The sequence below is a fragment of the Coregonus clupeaformis genome, chromosome 5, assembly GCF_020615455.1.
Source record: "Coregonus clupeaformis isolate EN_2021a chromosome 5, ASM2061545v1, whole genome shotgun sequence".
Classification (NCBI taxonomy): Eukaryota; Metazoa; Chordata; class Actinopteri; order Salmoniformes; family Salmonidae; genus Coregonus; species Coregonus clupeaformis.
Window position 1 is genome coordinate 45,375,855 of NC_059196.1, and position 15,309 is coordinate 45,391,163.

General features: G+C 47.5%; 1 protein-coding gene across 3 annotated transcripts in view; it reads left to right on the forward strand.

The window, feature by feature from the left end:
- Positions 1-15,309, forward strand: part of robo1 (roundabout, axon guidance receptor, homolog 1 (Drosophila)) — a 400,382-nt gene that overhangs the window by 292,250 nt on the left and 92,823 nt on the right. For all 3 annotated transcript variants that reach the window (XM_041876909.2, XM_045214635.1, XM_045214636.1), the window contains one exon: positions 14,258-14,415. In XM_041876909.2, coding sequence (XP_041732843.2) covers positions 14,258-14,415 — 158 coding nt within the window. The remainder of the gene's footprint in view (positions 1-14,257; positions 14,416-15,309) is intronic.

The window sequence follows — 15,309 nt, forward strand, 5'->3', positions numbered from 1 at the left end:
CTACATCTGGGCTGGGGAGAGCGCTAGAGAGCTAGAAGGCAACTACATCTGGGCTGGGGAGAGCGCTAGAGAGCTAGAAGGCAACTACATCTGGGCTGGGGAGAGCGCTAGAGGGCTAGAAGGCTACTACATCTGGGCTGGGGAGAGCGCTAGAGGGCTAGAAGGCTACTACATCTGGGCTGGGGAGAGCGCTAGAGAGCTAGAAGGCAACTACATCTGGGCTGGGGAGAGCGCTAGAGGGCTAGAAGGCTACTACATCTGGGCTGGGGAGAGCGCTAGAGGGCTAGAAGGCTACTACATCTGGGCTGGGGAGAGCGCTAGAGAGCTAGAAGGCAACTACATCTGGGCTGGGGAGAGCGCTAGAGGGCTAGAAGGCTACTACATCTGGGCTGGGGAGAGCGCTAGAGGGCTAGAAGGCTACTACAGTATCTAGGCAGATCCATGTACAGTCAGGCCTCCAGACACTGAATACCTTTACTGTTGAACACTAGATCAGGGCCAACACAGTCAACATACTCTGTCATTATGTTTATCAGGAATGTCCATGCCTTGCCATTTCTTCCAGCAGTTATGCAAAATTGTTACAGTAGTCACCCCCCCCCCAAAAAAGGTTATATATTATCTATTTTTGACCTTAGAAGAGACATTTACCCAGATTTACTGATAACATAAGTTATACTGACTGTTGCTTATAGAGCCCAGCTCAGCAGGTTAGATAAGAACACATCATACTGAATGTACACACTTGTCTTTATTTATAGACAGATCTACCTGTTTGGACAATGTAGTATCAAAGGTTGTATTTGTATGAAGGTACTTATTTACCATCCCTTTATCCTGGTTATTGTTTAATGACTCTGTGAATCTCCCCAGAGTGCCATCAGGAGGAATGCTATTGGATCAAGTTGTGTAAACGGAGCATTGGCTTCACCTCAGCCAATCCCTGATGAGGAAAGTACTGTATACACATTAATGAGAGCGGCTGGTAACCATAGTACCTAACTGTGTGTTTCCACAACAGGTAACTAACGGGTAACAGGTTCCCTTCCAGCTCCAAACTGCCTGTTAATCACTTGCAGATATGTACCGTAGGAGCTGACTGTTCAGGAAATGGCCCGTAAACTGTTTCTCTTGTGTTTTTTCTATCATAAAATGTAAACGTGATAATCTGCTGCAGATGTTTGTTACATAGTTTGCCCGGTGGCAGGTCTTCTTACTGTGATGCTGTTGCTGCTTTCTAAATTCAATTATCTTTCAGTGGAGAGCATTGTAAGGGTAGGCTTACATTCCTGCTAGTACCCCAGCCCTGGAAAAACAAAACACTTTCTTTATTTTACTTCAGCTACCACTACCCAGCACTCCAATCAAACAGCCTCTGTTTATTGAACTAAAAGGTGCCAAGTCACTCAGTCACTTAGTCACTCATATAAACCTGCCTTCCTCGGCCCTCTGCCCTCCCTGCCTCTCCCCGTGTCCACCCAACCCAACACCATCTCTCCCTGCCTCTCCCCGTGTCCACCCAACCCAACACCATCTCTCCCTTCCTCTCCACGTGTCCACCCAACCCAACACCATCTGTCCCTGCCTCTCCCCGTGTCCACCGAACCCAACACCATCTGTCCCTGCCTCTCCCCGTGTCCACCCAACCCAACACCATCTCTCCCTTCCTCTCCCAGTGTCCACCCAACCCAACACCATCTCTCCCTTCCTCTCCCCGTGTCCACCCAACCCAACACCATCTCTCCCTGCCTCTCCCCGTGTCTACCCAACCCAACACCATCTCTCCCTTCCTCTCCACGTGTCCACCCAACCCAACACCATCTCTCCCTTCCTCTCCCTGTGTCCACCTAACCCAACACCATCTCTCCCTGCCTCTCCCCGTGTCTACCCAACCCAACACCATCTCTCCCTTCCTCTCCCCATGTCCACCCAACCCAACACCATCTCTCCCTGCCTCTCCCCGTGTCTACCCAACCCAACACCATCTCTCCCTTCCTCTCCCCATGTCCACCCAACCCAACACCATCTCTCCCTTCCTCTCCCCGTGTCTACCCAACCCAACACCATCTCTCCCTTCCTCTCCACGTGTCCACCCAACCCAACACCATCTCTCCCTGCCTCTCCCCCGTGTCTACCCAACCCAACACCATCTCTCCCTTCCTCTCCCCATGTCCACCCAACCCAACACCATCTCTCCCTTCCTCTCCCCGTGTCTACCCAACCCAACACCATCTCTCCCTTCCTCTCCACGTGTCCACCCAACCCAACACCATCTGTCCCTGCCTCTCCCTGTGTCCACCCAACCCAACACCATCTGTCCCTGCCTCTCCCCGTGTCCACCCAACCCAACACCATCTGTCCCTGCCTCTCCCCGTGTCCACCCAACCCAACACCATCTCTCCCTTCCTCTCCCCATGTCCACCCAACCCAACACCATCTCTCCCTTCCTCTCCCCGTGTCTACCCAACCCAACACCATCTCTCCCTTCCTCTCCACGTGTCCACCCAACCCAACACCATCTGTCCCTGCCTCTCCCCGTGTCCACCCAACCCAACACCATATGTCCCTGCCTCTCCCCGTGTCTACCCAACCCAACACCATCTGTCCCTGCCTCTCCCCGTGTCCACCCAACCCAACACCATCTCTCCCTTCCTCTCCCCGTGTCCACCCAACCCAACACCATCTCTCCCTTCCTCTCCCCGTGTCCACCCAACCCAACACCATCTCTCCCTTCCTCTCCCTGTGTCCACCCAACCCAACACCATCTCTCCCTGCCTCTCCCCGTGTCTACCCAACCCAACACCATCTCTCCCTTCCTCTCCCTGTGTCCACCCAACCCAACACCATCTCTCCCTTCCTCTCCCTGTGTCCACCCAACCCAACACCATCTCTCCCTGCCTCTCCCCGTGTCTACCCAACCCAACACCATCTCTCCCTTCCTCTCCCCGTGTCCACCCAACCCAACACCATCTCTCCCTTCCTCTCCCCGTGTCCACCCAACCCAACACCATCTCTCCCTGCCTCTCCCCGTGTCTACCCAACCCAACACCATCTCTCCCTTCCTCTCCCCGTGTCCACCCAACCCAACACCATCTCTCCCTTCCTCTCCCTGTGTCCACCCAACCCAACACCATATCTCTGTACCACCAGCCTGAAGAGAACACTTAATGACCATTTAAACAAACACAGTCACTCAATGGCCTCTCTGTCTTTCTGCAGGACCGTGGGGCAGGGTTTCCTCTCTCTCGCTCTGTCTGTGTGCGTGCGTGTGTGTGTGTGTGTGTGTGCACGTTTGTGCGTGCTTGCGTTGTAATGGTGGGGGGCTAAAGAGATGAGGTGGTATGAGCCATGTTTGCAGTCTGCCAGTCCCCCTCCTCCCTGGTCTCTCTCCAGCCTCGCTGTATGCCTGACTAGTGTGGAGATGCCCTCTGCTATGTGACAGAAGGGCGCGGGCAGCCATCTTCCATGCAGGGTACCAGCCCTGGGCTTTGACTGGAAACACTCTCACTACACATTCCAGGTGCCCATCCCGCTCTCAAAACCATCACCACACTCACAGCAGAGAGGGAAATGCTTAGACATAGACAGATGCTTGGAAGAAGATGACAGATGACTTTGTCCATACAATAATAATAAAAAAAAAGTAAAATAATTTATTATATCAATATGGATATCTATGATCGTCAAAATATTGATAGTAACATAATATTTTGGGTCACATGTACCCATGACTTGTTTATTTACAAAGGGAGCGACATAGTTAACATAGATAATTAACATAGTTAATTTGGACATCCTGTCCCCTCTCTATGACATCACTCAGTCTGCTCCCACAGTGGTTTTGGTAAATGCTAAGGGGGATCCTTGGGCTGACCCGACCCAAACCCTTACCATAACCCTAACCCTAACCTTAACCCTTATCAACTTCAATAGGGTGACGTCAGAGTTGTGTCGTCCCATGCATCCCACTTAGCAAAAACACATACGTTTTGTCTCATCTCAATTACCTCACCATATTCAGAGTATACAGGACAGGAGGTTGGTGGCACCTTAATTGGGGAGGACAGGCTCATGGTAATGACTGGAGCGGAATTGGTGGAATGTTATCAAATAAATCAAACACATGGTTTCCAGGTGTTTGATGCCATTCCATTTGCGCCGTTAGGGCCATTATTATGAGCCGTTCTACCGTCAGCAGACTCCTGTGGCATACAGGTGCAGATCCTAAAGGCTTGTTAATACTACATGTCTTCATCAGTTCATTGTTACATATTTACTGTCAGTCCGCGGGGGTCTTGTGGTAGACAGTTTGTAACCAATGCCACTCTGTGGACTGGTTTCATTCATGGAGAATATAGTAAGGGACAATGTTGCATAAGCTCTTGTGAGTGGTGTTGAAAGTTGACTTTATTAAACTTAAGACCACTTATGCAACCCACTCGCTCAAGCATATGTAGTGTCCATACATCACGGGTGCACTCCCTTCCCACTCTGCTGGAGTTCTCTATTCTCTCTTCCTGTCTGTTTGTATCTATTCTACATATCTTCAGCATACTGTCATGGCCATAACCCCAGGACCTCTAGTCCTGTCATGTCCATAACCCCAGGACCTCTAGCCCTGTCATGTCCATAACCCCAGGACCTCTAGCCCTGTCATGTCCATAACCCCAGGACCTCTAGTCCTGTCATGTCCATAACCCCAGGACCTCTAGCCCTGTCATGTCCATAACCCCAGGACCTCTAGCCCTGTCATGGCCATAACCCCAGGACCTCTAGCCCTGTCATGTCCATAACCCCAGGACCTCTAGCCCTGTCATGTCCATAACCCCAGGACCTCTAGTCCTGTCATGTCCATAACCCCAGGACCTCTAGTCCTGTCATGTCCATAACCCCAGGACCTCTAGCCCTGTCATGTCCATAACCCCAGGACCTCTAGCCCTGTCATGTCCATAACCCCAGGACCTCTAGTCCTGTCATGTCCATAACCCCAGGACCCCTAGTCATGTCATGTCCATAACCACAGGCCCTCTAGTCCTGTCATGTCCATAACCCCAGGACCTCTACCCCTGTCATGTCCATAACCCCAGGACCTCTAGCCCTGTCATGTCCATAACCCCAGGACCTCTAGTCCTGTCATGTCCATAACCCCAGGACCTCTAGCCCTGTCATGTCCATAACCCCAGGACCTCTAGTCCTGTCATGTCCATAACCCCAGGACCTCTAGTCCTGTCATGTCCATAACCCCAGGACCTTTAGCCCTGTCATGTCCATAACCCCAGGACCTCTAGCCCTGTCATGTCCATAACCCCAGGACCCCTAGCCCTGTCATGGCCATAACCCCAGGACCTCTAGCCCTGTCATGTCCATAACCCCAGGACATCTAGTCCTGTCATGTCCATAACCCCAGGACCTCTAGTCCTCACTGCTCTACTGGGCATGCTCCCTGGGACCTGAGCACTGAGGTATAGGATGTCTGTGAGGAGGAAGAGAGGAGAGAGGGCATGAGCTCACAGCACAGGAACGAGAGAAATAGAGAGAGAAAGAGGAAGCTGCCATGTCCAATCTCATCTCTCTGGTGGTGGGGTCAGGAGGGAAGGAGGGAGAGGGATGGAGGGAGGGAAGGAGGGAGAGGGATGGAGGGAGGGATAGGAGGAGAAAACAGCCGTGGGGCTGTGAGAGGGGTTTAACACACACACTTTTTCACACACATCACACTTACACCCACACTCTGCCTTTGGCAAATTTGCTCCATCTGTACTGCCCCAACCAGCCTGGGGTTTGGGGAGGCAGGACTTAACACGCCATGGATGGCGGCCTATCTTTGATATGAAATGTTGGGAGAGTGGGAGCTGGGGTTAAGGAGAAGGGAATCAGCTGCTGAGGGGGAGAGAGGGATACATATATAGAGAAATACAGAGTGAAAGAGCAGGAGGTGTGGGACCCAAAGGGCAGTGCTGGTGGAGATGGAGACTTTCTATATGGGAGCTCTCACTACACAGCACAGCTTAGCAGAGAACAGCCTAGCAGAGAACAGGCCAGCCCTGGGTTTAGAGCTTTAACAACACTCACTAGCAGAGCCTCAATGCCTTCCCAGTCCACAACCACCCTGCTTCTATTACATCTAACCAAACACACTGTTTATCATTCAAACAGACACATTCCTTTGATAGAGTGATAACATGTTTTGGTATAGTAATCTGTCTCTGTCCTAGGCCCTGATCAGAATAAGTCATATAATATGAACATAGATAGTTCTGTGATGATGAATGAGGAGGAGGAGGAGGAGGAGGAGGAGGAGGAGGAGGAGGAGAGAGGGGAGGTGGATAGAGAGAGAGTGGAGAGCCGTCCTGCTGTTTAAGCCATCACTCTGGGGAAGGATATGGATGTGATAGTCCACACAGCCTTCCACTGGGTGGTCGGTCTGTCCGGAGCCACATAGTAGGACTAATGTCAGTTAAATGTTTACTGTTCATTTTTTATTGTTTATTTCACTTTTGTTCATTATCTATTTCACTTGCTTTGGCTATGTAAATATATGTTTCCCATGCCAATAAAGCCCTTAAATTGAAATTGAAGGCCAAAAGGATCCCTAACCTAAAGTAGCAGCATGCACATCTGGGAGCGATTACTCATTTCATATTTTCTCATTGTTTGCTGTGGAGTCTCTCACTCCTCTCTCCGTTGCTCCACCTCTAATCCCTCTGTTATTTATGGGCCGCCATGTTTGGCCAGTGACGTATAGCCCTGCATTGTGGCGCCCCTCCTTCCCCAAATCAAGACAATTTGTTAACTTTAACAGGAGCAAGACTATCCTTGTAAATACAAGAGCAGAGGAGGGGTGGCCAGCACTGTACAACACATTCACTTCCCTTCCAGGACATGCAACAAAACACTTCTGTCCTTCTCTCCTCTCTCCCGTCGCTCTTGGACACTTTTCCTTTTTCTGTCTTTCTTCTTCTGTGGTTAGTCATGTTCACTCTGACTATAGTTTATTCTCCTGTGGTTAGTCATGTTCACTCTGACTATTGTTTCTTCTTCTGTGGTTAGTCATGTTCACTCTGACTATTATTTCTTCTTCTGTGGTTAGTCATGTTCACTCTGACTATTGTTTCTTCTTCTGTGGTTAGTCATGTTCACTCTGACTATTGTTTCTTCTCCTGTGGTTAGTCATGTTCACTCTGACTATTGTTTCTTCTCCTGTGGTTAGTCATGTTCCCTCTGTCTGTAGTTTCTTCTTCTGTGGTTAGTCATGTTCACTCTGACCAAACCGAAGGCAGATCGATCCAGCTTCCTGTGCATCTTCCAGGTTTCTTTTTGTATGCTTTCGGCCAAATCTTCAGTTCCCCAATGGGTCTTTCTTTAATACACGTGCAGATTTGTGGGGGGAGCTTACTGTAATCCCTTTAATTTCCTCTGAACAAAGCTCATTTGATCATCCCATTCAGGCTTGTGTGCCGCATTAAGTTCATTAATGTCAAAAGCGCACTGGAATCTCTTTTTAATTTGACATTTCAGCATCTGGTTTCAATTTCCCAGGGAAGAAAGAGAGGGTGGGAGAGGAGAACCCATGGGTTTGGGGAGCAAAGAGGGCTAGTTGAAGACCTTCTCTAAGGGAGTGTCCACTATAAGAGATGATCGTAGTTATTTGAGTTAGCCTGTGCTCAGCCCTAGTGTGCTACTGTGGACCTGGGGAGTGATTCGTCAGGTCTGTACAGTTACAGTAGAGCCAGATCTAGACCCAGGCAGAGCCTTGAAGATGTTTCCCACTGTAGACCAGACAGAAGCCTTGCAGCATCCTACCAATGGCTGCTCTCTCCTCAGCCAGCTGTCTGTCAAAATGATAGGGAGCAGTCCTGATAAGATGAGAGTTTTCTCTTAATCAACAACTAATTGAAACACATTGATACACCATTCTGAAAAGGGAAAGATAGTAGATTGATCAACACACACTATTTCTGTAAGACATATTTTATTGTGGACAATGTTGTTTTGTAAAAAGATAGTAGCAGGGGTTCCATGTTTACAGTTTATATACTGAACAAAAATATAAATGCAACATGTAAAGTGTTGGTCCCATGTTTCATGAACTGAAATAAAAGATCCCAGAAATGTTCCATACACACAAAAAGCTTATTTCTCTCAAATGTTGTGCACAAATTTGTTTACATTCCTGTTAGTGAGCATTTCTCCTTTGCCAAGATAATTCATCCACCTGACAGGTGTGTCATATCAAGAACCTCATTAACCAGCATGATCATTACACAGGTGCACCTTGTGCTGGGGACAATAAAAGGCCAATCTAAAATGTGCAGTTTTGTCACACAACACATTGCCACAGATGTCTCAAGTTTTTAGGGAGCGTGCAATTGGCATGCTGACTGCAGGAATGTCCAACAAAGTTGTTGCCAGAGAGTTGAATGTTCATTTCTCTACCATAAGCCACCTTCAATGTCATTTTAGAGAATGTCTGTCTGTAATAAAGTCATTTGTGGGGAAAAACTCATTCTGATTGGCTGGGCCTGGCTGGGCCTGGCACCCCCTGGCCCACCCATGTCTGTGCCCCTGCCCAGTCATGAGAAATCCATAAATTAGGGCCTAATTCATGTATTTCAATTGACTGATTTCCTTCTATGAACTGTAAAATCTTTTTAATTGTTTCATGTTGAGTTTATATTTTTGTTCAGTATAGATAGTTTATAGCCATAGAGAATACCTTCCAATGCCCTTAGAAAGACACTGACTGACTGACTGACTGGCAGTCATGCTGTTAGCTCCCATCATCACATCAGCAGCACAGTGAGTAAAGCCAGGAAGGACAAAGAGGAGTCTTCATGCTGGAACCTGTGTGACCCACATATTAAGACAGGCAGGTCACACACGTACACACAGCCATTCACACTGTGCCTGTTAATGGCCCAGGAAACATTATCTGGTAGGGGACAGCTGTCGGCTCACGAGAGGGAGGGAGGCAGAAACAGAATGGTATTGGAGGCTCATTACCCCAAAAACATACAGGACAGCATACAGCAGCGGCCTCCCTCCCTCCCGTTCCAATCAGAACAGGGACAGAGGAGCTCACAGAGGGACCAGGAGACCAGGAGCATTCTCTCTTGGCAAGCATACGGATCTGACTGAGGTTCTGGCGAAAGAGTTAGAGGCTTGCTCCCTCATCCATTTTTCTCTCTCTTTCTTTATTTCTTTCCCCCTCTCCACTTCTCTCTCTCGTAAGATTATGTTTCTCCCCATGCAGGTGGCCAGGGTTGTCCGCTGCACTGTGTGATGTGCAGTAGTCAGCTGTGTTTGTGGAGGAAGGGTGTCGGGGGGAGGAGAGAGGACAGTGAGCCAGGCGGGGGAGTGTGGGATGTAGAAGAGGAGTGGAGGTCACTGGGTTGTGTTGTTGTAAACACTAGAGGATGCCAGCTCTCACTTGCCTTCCTCTCTCCTTCTCTCCATCTCTCTCCAGCCCCAGGGATAATCCAGTTATAAGTCTCTCTAGTTTCCTCTCCTCCAGTGTTCTCTAGTTTCCTCCAGTGTTATCTAGTCTCCTCTTCTCCAGTGTTATCTAGTCTCCTCTCCTCCAGTTTTCTCTAGTCTCCTCTCCTCCAGTGTTATCTAGTCTCCTCTCCTCCAGTTTTCTCTAGTCTCCTCTCCTCCAGTGTTCTCTAGTCTCTTCTCCTCCAGTGTTCTCTAGTCTCCTCTCCTCCAGTGTTCTCTAGTCTCTTCTCCTCTAGTGTTATCTAGTCTCCTCTCCTCCAGTGTTCCTAGTCTTCTCTCCTCTAGTCTCCTCTCCTTTAGTCTCCTCTCCTCCAGTATTATCTAGTCTCCTCTCCTTTAGTCTCCTCTGCTCCAGTGTCCTCTAGTCTCCTCTCCTCTTGTCTTCTCTCCCCTAGTGTTCTCTAGTCTCCTCTCCTCCAGTGTTCTCTAGTCTCCTCTCTTCCAGTGTTCTCTAGTCTCCTCTCCTCCAGTGTTATCTAGTCTCTTCTCCTCTAGTGTTATCTAGTCTCCTCTCCTCCAGTGTTCCTAGTCTCCTCTCCTCTAGTCTCCTCTCCTTTAGTCTCCTCTCCTCCAGTATTATCTAGTCTCCTCTCCTTTAGTCTCCTCTGCTCCAGTGTCCTCTAGTCTCCTCTCCTCTTGTCTTCTCTCCTCTAGTGTTCTCTAGTCTCCTCTCCTCCAGTGTTCTCTAGTCTCCTCTCCTCTAGTGTTCTCTAGTCTCCTCTCCTCCAGTGTTCTCTAGTCTCCTCTCCTCCAGTGTTCTTTAGTCTCCTCTCCTCTAGTGTTCTCTAGTCTCCTCTCCTCCAGTGTTCTCTAGTCTCCTCTCCTCCAGTGTTCTCTAGTCTCCTCTCCTCTAGTGTTTTCTAGCTGAGGAGTGTGTCTCTCTTTATGTAGCCTTGCTAATGTTTGGAGTGTGAATAGTTATATTTCAGTGGGAGGGCCTTGTGGCGCTTTTACAGGCTTTGACTCACACAACATCTCTGATCAGGATATGTCGATCTGGCTGGCCTTGCCTGTACAGATGGAGCCAGTGTTCCTGTACAGATGGAGCCAGTGTTCTAATGAAGCTGATGTTTATGTCCTCCTCCTTCTGAGCAGAACGACCCTGTCTGTTTTGACCTGTGCTCTTGAGCACATTCACCACAGCTGGAGGGTTGTTAGGCTATGTGGAGGAGTAGGAGTATTTTGCCTAGCTATAAATAAATAAATACTTTACATTCCTTTTGCACACCTGCGCTTCCATGGAGGTTATCATATTGGTATCAACAACGCTTCTGCCAATCGACAAGTGATAAGAAATATACAAATCCCATTGCTTTAGAGTCAGGGATACCACATGTGGAGACCTGCGTTGTAATGGGGGTCATACAGTGTTCTGCTGCTGTACATGAGAAGGTGTTGGGCCTGATTAGCTAGAGAAGCCTGGAGAAACCATTACCTCCCATAGATCTCCCTCTGAAAGCCATTTCCTACAGGGGGATTGGGTTCCCCTCCACTTTGCCGTACATAAACCCCCTCCCTCATGCTGGGAAGTTACAAGAAGTAGGCAGAGAGAGAGAGGGGTATCTCAGCTCAGTGCAGCGATGGCCAATTAAGTCCTTAAAGGGTTTAGGCAGGAATTTGTTGGCTGTCAGGAGGTTGGTGTTTCCTGGCGTGAGCCTGTCTTTGATCTGTGTGGGGCGGAGGGAGGGGGAGGAGGTGACTAGAAGTATGTTCAGGGGGAGTTGGGTGGAGGGAGGAGGAGGAGGTGCACCACAGTGACTAGGAGCAGGTTCAGGGACTGTGTGGGGTAAAGGAAGTGGATGAGGTGCACCATGGTGACTAGGAGCAGGTTCAGGGGAGTGAGACAACGAGATGGTGGAGAGGAGAAGGTTCTGGTCGTATTCCACACACACATTCACATGTGTGTATACACATGCTCACACACAGACAAACACACAGACACATACCCACACACACACATGAGTAGAGACACGTACACACACATGTGTGGCTCACATATATAAACAATCATAAACACCGTCATACATAGGCACACATTGTGCTGACCTTGCATACTTTAGGCTGACTAGAATTTCAGCCTGTAGTTTATGAGAACATGTTTTTTTATGTGTGTGTACAGACAGATACACCCGAGCTGGGAAAGTGATTACTGGAACACCGTCTGTAGATGGGAGGTTGTTGGTTTTTCATTACCTTCTTTCTTCTCGTAAATCTCTCCAGTTTATCTTTAACACTACCGGTGGGGAGGCAGAGAGGCTTTAGCTAGGCTCTGACCCTCTGATAGCAGGCCACCACTGTCCTGTTTCAGCTTTACAATGCTGCTGTGACATACACTACCAGTCAAAGGTTTGGGCACACCTACTCATTCAAGGATTTTTCTTTATTTTTTACTATTTTTTACATTGTAGAATAACAGGTAAGACATCAAAACAATGAAATAACATATATGGAATCATGTAGTAACCAAAAAAGTGTTAAACAGATTCTTCAAAAATAGGCACCCTTTGCCTTGATGACAGCTTTGCACAATCTTGGCATTCTCTCAACCAGCTTCACGAGGTAGTCACCTGGAATGCATTTCATTTAACCTTCTTAAAGGTTAATTTGTGGAATTTAATGTGTTTGAGTCAATCAGTTGTGTTGTGACCCAGTTACCTCTGCTGCAGAGGATAAGTTCATTGGAGTTACCAGCCTCAGAAATTGCAACCAAAATAAATGCTTCACAGAGTTCAAGTCACAGACACATCTCAACATCAACTGTTCAGAGGGGACTGTGTGAATCAGGCATTTTTTGGTCAAATTGCTCCAAAGAAACCACTACTGAAGGACACCAATAAGAAGAAGAGACCTACTTGGGCCAAAAAACACAAGCAATGGACATTAGACCGGTGGAAATTTGATCTTTGGTCTGGAGTCCAAATTGGAGATTTTTGGTTCCAACCGTCGTGTCTTTGTGAGACGCGGTGTGGGTGAATGGATGATCTCTGCATGTGTCGTTCCCACCGTAAAGCATGGAGGAGGAGGTGTTATGGTGTGGGGGTGCTTTGCTGGTGACACTGTCTGTGATGTATTTAAAATCAAGGCATACTTAACCAGCATGGCTACCACCGCATTCTACAGTGATATGCCATCCCATCTGGTTTAGGCTTAGTGGGACTATCATTTGTTTTTCAACAGGACAATGACCCAACACACCTCCAGGCTGTGTAAGGGCTATTTTACCAAGAAGGAGAGTAATGGAGTGCTGCATCAGATGACCTGGCCTCCACAATCCCCCGACCTCAACCCAATTGATATGGTTTGGGATGAGTCGGACGGCAGAGTGAAGGAAAAACAGCCAACAAGTGCTCAATATATGTGGGAACTCCTTCAAGACTGTTAGAAAAGCATTCCAGGTGAAGCTGGTTGAGAGAATGCCAAGAGTGTGCAAAGCTGTCGTCAAGGCAAAGGGTGGCTATTTGAAGAATCTCAAATATAAAATATATTTTGATTTGTTTAACACTTTTTTGGTTACTACATGATTCAATATATGTTATTTCATAGTTTTCATGTCTTCACTATTATTCTACAATGTAGAAAATAGTAAAAATAAAGAAAAATCTTTGAATGAGTAGGTGTGTCCAAACATTTGACTGGTACTGTATATAATATTCCAATTGTTACTGGATAGAGTTACTATGGAATGCATTTCATAGAGTGCTTAGTGCACTACTTTTGATGAGAACTCTAGTCAAAAGTGTTGCACTTTGTAGAGTATAGGATGTTGTTTGTGTTCTATTCATATAGTCTAGATAAAGAACACTGTCTCTAATGGCCATAGTGTTTATATGATGCTGTGTAGTCAGGCTGAATGAGACAGCTCGCGGATCATTTGTTCCTCTTAAAACTGCATTTCCCTCTGTCACATTAGCTCAGCACTGTTGTCCTTATCTATTAGACAGACGGCTCCTATACCCCCACACTAATGGGCTTTTTATCTGGGAAAATGCATCTCTGAGTGTCTATAAGAGTGGGTTTGATGCCAGCGAGGGGTGTGTTATATTTTTACATTACAGCGCTTCCCAGAAAATCAATACAGATGAAAATCATGTCCAAAAGTGGTGTTTGAAGTGGGAATACCTGTAGACGAGTTGTAATGCAACTGCAGGATACATCAGCCAGTGTCAGGGTTATATGTGTAAACAGGAAGTGAAAGTGATATGTGATGAAGACCGATGATGAGGAGGGGTTATGTGTGTGTCTGGAGGCGTGTCTTATACCCCATGTCATTAGGCTGACACAGAGAGAGTGTGACGTGGTAAAGGTGGAGATGGTAGGTCAAAGCCATTCTTATGTGTGGATGCACACATGTTTTCTCACCCTTGGTGTAGAGCGCATTGTCAACAAGGCCTTGTGGGTAGGGGATGACACACAAGCTGTGGCCAGTGGTCCAGCCGTTCATGTTATGACAGTCCTTGGTTCTTTATAGTCTACTCTGATAGAAGTGGCCACTGCGGCCAGGTCTACATTGTGACGTATCAGTGACAGTCCCCAATTATAGGCTATGGTAACACTGTGGCGGTTTCCTCTTCTCATTATGTTGTTGCTGTAGATCAGTGTTGTGGTCTGTAGATGACGCATTGCATCTGAGCGAGGCATGTCAAATCTACTTTCCTGTCTAACTGGAGTGACTGGTTTTAGTGTTATTATACCCTTGGTATCATAGCTAATCTCTGCCGGTGCTGACCTCACGTTAACCCTTTATCTTCCTCTCTGTCCACAGTACTACGCGATGACTTCAGACAGAACCCTGCTGATGTGATGGTGGCAGCGGGCGAGCCTGCAGTCCTAGAGTGTATGCCCCCTCGCGGGCATCCTGAACCTAGCATATCCTGGAAGAAGGACGGTGCCAACATCGACGACAGAGATGAACGAATCACTGTGAGTGGAACTGGTTATATATATGTGTGTGTGTGTGTTTGTGTTTTACATGTGTGAGTGAGATTGTGCAGTTATGTTCATCAATGTATTTGATACTATATCAATGTTTGTTTAAACCTCACATTGATTGATTTGGCCCCTGTTGTTTCACCAATAGCGATTTAAACTCCAAATCAGCAAACTGCGGTTGTTCTAACACTTAATGAAGCGAGACCCGGAATTAGTCTTGGTTCATTTGTCAAGCAGCACAACATTTATTAGGATCCTATCGAGTAAGATCAGCCAGTAGAACAAACACTCACTACTATGATGAAATGAAAAAACATTTTGATAAAGAGGAAAGTTGGTCTCTGCAGCACTGAGGGAGTGGAAATGTTCCCTCTCTATCTGATTTATATAGCGTTCGAGGCCAGCCACCAATTAGATTTAATTCAGGGTGTAGTGCAGGGAGCAGCAGTATCAATCACACCCCTGCTGCTGCTGAGTAGAGCAGTGGAGGGCTGACCTTGATGGGCCCACTGCCTCCACCATATATCTATCTGCACTTTCCCTGTAGATAGTTACAGTATATGGTGGAGGAAGTGATTGTGTGTTTGATATCTCTGACTGGCTGAGTGTGTAGGGTGGATGGAGCTTCAGTCAGCTTATAGTGATGGACAGAGAAGGGGATAGTAAAACCATGGGTCTGTGTGGGTTATGATCATATGTTGACTCATGTTTAACTAACTCTTCAGTTTCTACCATCTGCCAACAACATCACATTGGACATTTGGCCAGTAGGCTGATGATTAGCCAGGCCCTGAATGGATCAGTAAGGATGATTAGCCAGGCCCTGAAGGGATCAGTAAGGATGATTAGCCAGGCCCTGAACCTGAAGGGATCAGTAAGGATGAT